Source organism: Zerene cesonia, chromosome 11, assembly GCF_012273895.1.
Source record: "Zerene cesonia ecotype Mississippi chromosome 11, Zerene_cesonia_1.1, whole genome shotgun sequence".
Classification (NCBI taxonomy): domain Eukaryota; kingdom Metazoa; phylum Arthropoda; class Insecta; order Lepidoptera; family Pieridae; genus Zerene; species Zerene cesonia.
In genome coordinates this window covers 4,917,489-4,927,282 of record NC_052112.1, presented here as the reverse complement: position 1 = coordinate 4,927,282, position 9,794 = coordinate 4,917,489, and the positions used below count along the sequence as shown (strand labels likewise).

Genomic DNA, 9,794 nt, shown 5'->3' with positions numbered 1-9,794 from the left:
AAACTGAAAATAATAATGAATGAAAAATACTAGTATTGTTGTGAAAAAAGCGTGGGGCGCTTTGTGCCATATTTTTTTCGTGTATTGAGCAATGGGATGATGGGATGAATGATGGTTGTTTCTCACTTTAAAATCTGCATGTTTAAAGTGAGAAATAAGGTGTTTTCGTTCATTATTGTTTTCAGCATATATTAAAAATAATTTGTATGATAGATATATAACTCCAATCGAGTATGTTGTTTTATGCAGTTGTGAATTAGTTTTAAAACGCTGTTATTAACTTCACTTGTATGTTTTCTTACTTGTTTGTTAGTTTGTATGTATGTATGTACATATATATGTAACTGACACCTTTAAGCTCGATTTTCTCTCACTGCAGATTTCATTCAAATTTCGTACGCTCATCAAGAATCGGGGACAGTTCAATAACTTGATAAGTGTATCCCATCATCCCATTGCGCAATACACGAAAAATATGGCACAAAGCGCCCCACGCTTTTTTCACAACAATACTAGTATTTTTCATTCATTATTAATTTCAGTTTATATTAAAAATTATTCACAACAATATTAGTATTTTTCGTTCATTATTGTTTTCAGCTTATATTAAAAATTATTTTATAGTTTTTAGTTTGATGTGCTTGAAAAGCGTGTTTTTTAGTTTTTTTAAACTATATTTATTTTTCTTGTGTCGTATGTCCAGTATATCTGTAAATACTTTTAAATTTCTAGAATGCTTTATGGTGATTATGCGCTTGTAATAAAGATTGTCGCATATGGCATATCACCTTTACCTTTTACCTTCAAGCGAAGTACGAAGCTAGGTCGTCATGAATCGTGACTCGTGGCTTCCACATGGCTAGTTACGTGATTGCGTATGCGACTGGCGTCGTATGCTTCCTGTTAATGGACGACTTGTCTGTCTAGTTTATTACGCCCTATACCTAAATGAATTACGTTCATTCTTCCTACAAACAGTTAAGTGATTTTCCTTTCAAAAATACGTTACTTTGTTGTGGTTAACCGTAATATTGTATTATTAAAAATAAAAGATGTTCAAATTAAGGTTTATGCAATTGAATATGCACACAGACAGGATTAATACAATTATTTTACCTGTTTATCTTCCTTGTTCGTGTTGTTTTCATAAAGTTATAATTTACTTTAACCAATTTATTATATCGTTATAATTTTAAGATTTCGCCCATTATGTTTGTCTTAAAGATATTTGAATTATTATAATATATTATATCTAAATTCTATAGCATAATGCATGTATATAATATGATGATTACTTGATTGAATATAGCAAGTTTTAAAGCATTTTTTTTTCAAGGCGTAAAAAATCTAAATATTACAAAAACAAATCCAAAGCAAATACAAGAAGTTAATTTTGACTTTACCTTTAATAAGTTCCTGATTAAACGACTTTCAATAACATTGAACGGGCATACTACGTAAACAAAACATCTTGTAGGAAATAGCCACTTAATTACCTTAAAAACGCTTAATTAAATTCACTTTCTAGTATAACAAGATTACATATGCGACGTTAGTTGCATAATTTGAATCATTTTGAACATTTCACTATTAATTAAACTTGCAGCAACATGTAACAGCATAGACTCCATATCAATTAAAATGGAGATAATTGCTTACCTGCAAAAAATGCAATTTCTCGCGATATCGATGGCTTTGTCTGATTACTTTGCACTCATCAATTATATATCCCATTGAAAATCCATTTTAGTGCAACTCGTGAAGTAGGTACGATGTATGATGTATAAATAGTAGGTAGATATAGAAAATAAATCGTACCAATCTTCAAACATTGTAAACTTTAATGGAATACTTTTAAATTAATAACTATATGTAATAACTATTAACCAATAACATAATTCTAATAATAAAAGCTGAATGAACAATAAAAAGTCAAAGTGCCATAATACCATGCCATTTTGCTAACTAAGATAAAAAGACACATGTTTTAGTATATCGAATGTGTGTCAAAAATAGCGTAATGTGATTAAAGTAAAACACTTTCCCTAGTGGAGGTCGACACCGTGCCTTGAATATTGTCAGCGTGTGTTCACTCGCTGCTAAGCGGTTACGATGAACATGAGGCAATTCAGTCATAATGAGATGAACACGGTGACATAAATCACGTATTCCATACGTACACACGGTAAACAATCACATCGTTAATACAAATCGATCGTCGAAACGTAATAACTTGTAGATTGCTTTGTTTGAATAAGCCGTTCGTAGCATTATCCATAATAGAAGTTACTATTTCTTTGAATTACTATCGAGATGCCGTTCGTTCGTTATGCGAAGGAAATTTGAAACAGTCACGTAGGTAGAAATTCCGATCGTTCCACAGTTTCCAATACAGCTACTTCAATTGTCGAGCCGTCAACCGCAAACGTTCACATATATTTGCGTTGCTGAGAAAACTAAATACTTAAATTCACTGTAGTGGCATTCTTGGTCGACGACTTACGACCCATTGTCCTGACCACTGTGACAAAGTAAGTACGGAAGGTCCATAGACGCCTATGATTTGATGGGGTACTACTACAATACTACAAGCAATAAGTTGCTTCAATCTAAGAAATCATTTACAAATAGGAATGTTGTTATATCGATAGATTTGCTTCAAAATATTTTGGCGGATGTAATGATAAATATTATATGAGTATTCCTCAGCAATTTTTGAGGTTAGCTTTAGCATTAGTGTGTGAATTATTTATTCTGCGTTTACCTATTTGTCTGCAGCCGCTAACCATCCGTGATATATTTTATTATCCGTATATATTTTGTGCGAATTACTTAGTACTAAATTAAATGTAGTTGTATCGTAACTTAACCGGTCTGCCGTCACCCTATCTAGAGCTATTATATCGTCAACAGTAGCTTGACAAGCTCCACGCTTGATTTAGTTTACCCTCAGGGTCATAGTTTATTTATTAGCCGCGTATCGGTTATCCTTCTTAAAGCTGCAATGCGTTCTCTTACATTTGTTTATACAAATGTTTTCGAATCAATGTGCGTAATAACGTGCTAAATATAAATGGATATAGAAGTAAAAATCGGCGTTTATCCTAAAACTAATCTATATCCTTAATAATTTAAGTGTGCAGATAATAACCGTGTATCCATCAACGATTAAAAGCTTTACATAAGTTAGCGAGGATTTTTTAAAGATAGCAATGGTCAATTAAAATAGCATGTTCTATGATTATCTATGAATTTGATTATTAGTACCTATATTCCGGAAATGTTCGAGTGTTCGTGATTTGAAGAAGGTTATTTCTGAATTGTAATTTATTTGAATATTAATGTCTGGGCTGTTGTTTATCCTCGTACATTTTAATGGCGAGGAAAATGAAATCAGAAGGAAAATAATACTTTTATTAGAATAGGTATAAATTAATATTGGTTACACATAGTTATGATTATATTCATCAATAGCTAATTATGCTAGGTTAGATTATTTAGTGCACAAATTTGTAGGTCTTCTATTAAGTTTTCATCGATGATGTTTTTAATTATTTATCCCTTGTGATACTGTACTTTAGTAATAACTTCTAACATACTTTGTTTTATTTAATAGTAAGATCTAGAACATTAAGATGCAATTGAGATGTTCTGACAATTTTAAGAAGGTTTAGTTGTTTGTTAAAAATAATAATGAAATAAAACATAAGAAAAAAAATCATTCTAAATTATCAAAGATAAACACTTAAATGCTTTATGTCTTAATGATATACAAAGATATAACGTCTCTTCGTCCTCACATAGCATTCCCTTCTTGAGAATCTAAGATAGTGTGTTAAGGCAATAGGTACATAAGTGTCGTATATAAGAAAACAGTTATATAAAAACGTACGATTGTAAATGTAATCCAGTAACAACCATATACGGATAAAATACGTTCTTGTCAATACCTAAGCTATAGATCGCAACGGGATATACGCGAAGTTTATCGTGAACCAAGGAACACATTTTTATGGCGATAACAGTATGATTTAATACAGAAGCGGAGCATTAACCCACTTGTCTTATACATTATCTCATAAGATTAAGCACCATGCATAGTTTTAAGACTTGCGCATTAAATATTAATCGCCGGTCGCATCAACTATTCAAGTCTCCGTATGAGATTAATTATTCCATCCTCGCCTTTCCAGCAAGATAATATCGGAATAGCAACGATCTTGCACTGATAAGCGTGGATCAGAACAAGACTTGCTAATTAAGGAGTGACAAGAAATGCTAATCGCAGAGTTGTGCAGGAATGTTGGATAAGTCTGTGCGATGAAAATATCTGCGATTGGGTTAATTACGTCTTCTAATATGTGCGCATGAAAGTCTCTACAAAATTCGTTTTGCTCTCTAACTCGTTCTTGCGTGCCATGTCTAAAAGTTTTGCTGTAACATTCAGAAAAATAAAAGTAAACATGGGTTTATTAACATAAATTTTATCCATTTATCGATATCGCTGAGTACTGATATGTTAATTAACTGTGTTATTACTTATTGCAGGAGCTGGAACAGTGCGAGGCGCCACCGTGGCGCCTACCTCCACACGCCTGCTGATGACACAATAAATTGTGATGCTGACACGCACAGGACCTTATAGAAGACTACGTCCTAGAGGACGACGGAGGACGTTATAACAAACCAAACACTAGTATTATAAGAGCAAGTGCCTAAATTCCTACAAAAATGTTCGCTAACCGTCGTAATTTTTTCTTTAGAGTGAGTATTGTGATAAACATAGCTGTGCTCCTTTACACGGCTATGCAACTCTCGGGGAACACGGCACCAGGTGTCTATTGGGTCCCCATGACCGTCGACGGTTCAGAGAGGAGTGCTGAATATAAATACGTTAACCAAGATATTCGAAATGAAACTGAAACGAGATTGTCGGATTCTAGTGCTAGTGCAAGGAACTTTGAAGAATCTACGTCTCAAAAAACGCCATCCACAATGGCGACAACGAACAAAACTGCATCGAGTACTGCCACCATACCAGAAGTAGAAAGAAAAGTTAACGGTGCTGTGCCAGATGCTGAAGCGTCTAACGCATCAAGCCTTGATATCGATGATGAGGACAACCTATCGCCGACGACGCAAGCGTACCTGAGGACGCTTTTAGGTTGCAATGATAGAGATATGCTGCCACGGACAGAGCAACGAGGAGAATTTTGGGTGCTAAAGAATTTTGTTCGAGCAGACCATGGTACTATATTGTGTCACGAGTCTATCACATATACAACTCACGCGGGCTACGAGTTCCTCGATAACGTGCAACCTTTAGTAGAACGGTAAGTCATTACTTATTTGATAGTGTATCCAATCCAATATTGTAGGCGCTAAAGTATGTGCCAACGCTGACTTTTAGTTTCGTTAATCTCATGTGTCGTCATATCACTTCTCTTAATCTTTATCATTAGCGACTGGCTTACCTTCATTGTAACAATGGCTTTCACAACGTACGACTTACTTTTATTGTTGTAAAAGTTTATGCAAAGTGCTGTTATTATTAGGTGTTGCACATTTGAAATAAATTAGCCATATCCATCGATTTAAAAATTGGCGCGAATTATATTTTATATTTGTATTGCAAAAGAAAATTGATGATGACGATTTAATACTACGTTATTGTTATAGTGACTGCACTCTGCAGTGCAATAACCAAAAATATAATATACACATACATACCGATCTTTAAACGTACATGTGAAATGATAAACAACTTTCTTCGATCATCTCGTCAAGCGAGTTTAGAGTAAAATCGCTCCACATACAAAAAATTTCCACTTCAACCACCTTCAACATAGTATGTACAACTACGTTTCTTTTGAATCAATGTTTTAATTGCAGTATTCTCGAGTGCTTTTAAACGCCGTTAAAAATAGAAGCAACATTTTTACCTCGGTTCTAAATTATTTGGCACATTTATTTAACAAACAAAGAAGGATACGTAGACCTCAAAATTTTTCTCTCATTTATTTTCTTATAATCAATAACATACTGGGTCAAATTTAATTCAATTTTATAATATTAAAACCATAGCATTGCATTAAAGCGTGTAATATAGTCTTCTGTATGTACATTTACTTTTACTTATGCAAATTTTCTTATAATACCTCTAAAAGCTTTCTTTTCGTTTATTCTAAGACATCTTAAATATTGAGAAAACGTAATAAATAGAAAGTCTGGTTCCCTATTCACGTAAATGTTGAATGGAAATCGGACGATTGCATATCAAATAAACATTACTCGCTGGTAATGATAAGTTAGATGCATCTCGGATGCGATTAATGGCTACCAGCCAGCACAAGATCTATGGTTAATATTAATATCAATGATACACGCGGAACTCCGGCTGTCCGACTTACACACGTTCTGTAAAAGAAAATTGCATCCAACGTGACTATGATTGACCTCTTATAAACTAGTTTTGTCATCATTTCTGTATTAAGGTGGAGTCGGTACGAAATCAAATAAGTCAGTAGGTCAGTGTAATCAACATAATATCACAAGGCTTATGAACTGGCTTCAAAGACAATGAGGAGGTTATCAATTTCAGAACTTTGTTATATAATTGTCCTCTCTTATAGTATATTTTATTAATCACATATCAGTTTAACCTTTTTGAGCATCCTACTTATATCCTTCCTACTAATATTATAAATGCGAAAGTTTGTAAGGATGTGTGTGTGTTTGTTGCTCTTTCACGCAAAAACTACTGAACTGTTTGCAATGAAATTTGGTACGTAGACAGCTGGACAACTGGAATAACATATAGGCAACTTTTTATCCCGATATTCTTACGGGATACGGACTTACGCGAGTGAAACCGCCGTGCGCAGCTAGTAAAGAATAAAACTGAGTCTAAAATCACATTGTCTTCTTACCTACGTTACATCTACTTAAATTTAACGTAACTCATGATCAGAGATAAATCTAAGGACGTGGTTCTAGTGCGATGACATCATACGCTAAATGTACCGTTGATAGTCGGTTAAATAACTAGAAATTAGCTGTGAATCGCGGTCACATTTAAACGAGACCTATTACTGGAATATAATCACAGCTGACAAACTCTTTCAATTTGGGGGCAGACATACAGATTGATCTCGTAGTAAAAGCGAAAAACTTCTAGACAATTTCGCGGTTGTAAAACCCAAGAATATAGCAAGTATAAAAACGCCGGTTTTTTTAAAGACGATATGGCATGTCTCACAAGTAGTGTGGGTCATAATTTTTACAACGTAATTACATGTCATTTTTTATGTTGTAATTGTATCTATAAACATTAAACCAAGCCCGCGGTCCCTAAGTAGTGTCCCGAATTGCTAAGAACATGACGTACGTAGCTCGGGCTCATTCCTCCTGCCTCTCGCCCCTTGTCCCTTGCATGACTGCCCTGTCGAATCGCCTTTGTTGGATGACATTCAAAGTGTTGTAAATGACATTAAATGGGTAAGTTTTTAAACAAACAATCTAGTTGACATAAATCGATCCTAATGTATGTAGTTAACTATGTATTTAAATAGTAAATATCCAGTGAATATGCAGTTCAGCTTTAAGTAACTATCCAGTGAATAGTACCTTTTCCTCTCAGCAAATGGAAAAATCATTCCAATGGGTGAGGGATTTATCCGTCGTGTAAATTTATAAATTTTATATATTTATGTTTTAAAACTTCCTTTTACGATTCATATGGTTTAAAATTAATGTAAATATAATTGAAACATGTTTTCGATACTTACGTAGGTACTCACCAAAGAGTTATTCAAACAAAAAACAATATGTTATAATTGCGATAATTGCATACACGTCCATAATATGTTGACAGTGAAGTTGTGTAACATTCGGGCTCAAATTACACATCGAGTGAGGTATCAGACGTCAGCGATGGCAAGAACAACCACAATAGGTGGTTAACCGTTTAATATGAGTATCAAGAATGCATTGTCGCTAGTCTTTCACAAGACATGAGTAAGAGTATGTTTTGAAATCCAAATGATGCCATTTGACATTGAGATTTTCCTGAAAACATAATTTTGATTTGTCCAAATTGATTTTCATAAACTGTACCCAAATAGCGAAAAAATATAAATTGATTACGCTTAATTTAATTAAATGGTTACTGTTAAACATATTTAAGAAGAATTAAATATGTTTAACAGTAGGTCAACTATTTATAGTTCAATTTATTGATGAATTAGTTGCGGAAGTCAACATTTATTATTTCAATGTTAAAAAAATTAAATTTATCCTACAAACTTGTATAATAAAACCACATTTTTCGTTTCAAAGGTCAAATATGGATGTCATTAATTAACAAACTAGTTTACTAATTTAAAGAGCGGCCTGTAGATTGATATACCTTGATTTATTTCCTTGGGGCACGATCGAAATTTGGTTTAATAATGTAACCTATATCTCTCCTATTCCAAATAATGGTTATAATCTAGATAATTCTCCTTAGAACATCAATTAGTAATGACAATTAGTATATATTCTATTATTAGGTTATTCTAACCACAACCATTAATAGTCTAAATTATGACAAATTCCACAGAAATAAACTTTTCCGTGTAAGAATAAAATTTACCTTTGAGTTGAGCTGAGTTAAACTATTTTACATGTATTTTTAGCCTTATATTCACGGTAATTGTCAGCAGGACAGTAAATCTAAGTGTCTTGTGTATCCATCGAATCAAATAATCTTGATGCACTTAATAACGCCTTTTAAAATCACAGCCAACTATCTGATTGTAAATTGCCGGCCTTTGTTTCCATTGCAACACTTGCCTGCAACCGCATACTGTGATTCAAAGAATCTTCTAATTAGGTGTTGTGTTGCTTCCATCGTTGAATAGAACTCCTTGCAAAATTTGACGTCTTCATCGTTATATCATTGGTACATCGGTAACCTACTACATTCATAGATTACTTTTTAAAAATCTTTACTTAGTCTCTTTAATTGCGGGTGATTAAATAATGACGGTAATAAAAATAAAGAAAAATGTAAAACACGTTATGCAAATGCATGTACCTAGAAATATCTCGCCTACGACATTCAATGGACAAGGATCGTTACTATAATGTTATCAGGACATGGCCCATAAAGAGTCATGAAGCATGTGTGCGATAGTAGATATCTAAATAAATGTAATATTTCATAATTTATTAGAATACAATTGCCAACAATCATGCGTAGGCGCGTTCGTACTATATGTGTATTATGTTTTGGTTGTACAGTGTGATATTCACAATTGATGCATGTCCATGCCATAAAGGAGTGATCAAATTTAAAGTCTAAATTTTTGTCTAGAACTTTTTTGGTTAACATCACTAGGAAGCTTTCTTTTCAATAAACTTTCATATATTTATTGTGTGAGTAATTAAATATTATATGAAAATATTAATAATATATGAAATGATAAATGTCCATTTTATTTGCAAGTATAGAGCTAAAATGATTCTAAATCGTTCGAATCTAATTAGTTTTTTATTAATTAAAGAACAAATTCTGCTACGAAGATTTAAGACTATTTGCTTCGTTAGTGTTAAAAATTATTGTCCATTTGATAAGCAAAATTATGAATGATACATAAATATATAAATTTTAACGTCACTACAATTCTGCTACACGCCCAATGACATGCTTAATTATCTTCGTATTGAAAATAAAATGCCGTGATCGGTTGTCCTCTCACATCATGTTACCAACTTGTAGTTTTTATTATTACGATGAAAAATGGCGAGAT

At 33.1% G+C, this 9,794-nt stretch overlaps 1 protein-coding gene across 1 annotated transcript in view; it reads left to right on the top strand.

Moving 5' to 3' along the window:
• The window catches only part of LOC119829901 (beta-1,4-glucuronyltransferase 1), a 39,847-nt gene that overhangs the window by 14,977 nt on the left and 15,076 nt on the right, over positions 1 to 9,794 (top strand). Inside the window, exon 2 of the mRNA XM_038352609.1 lies at positions 4,549 to 5,333. Within this exon, the coding sequence (XP_038208537.1) occupies positions 4,732 to 5,333 (602 nt within the window). The 5' untranslated portion in view covers positions 4,549 to 4,731. The remainder of the gene's footprint in view (positions 1 to 4,548; positions 5,334 to 9,794) is intronic.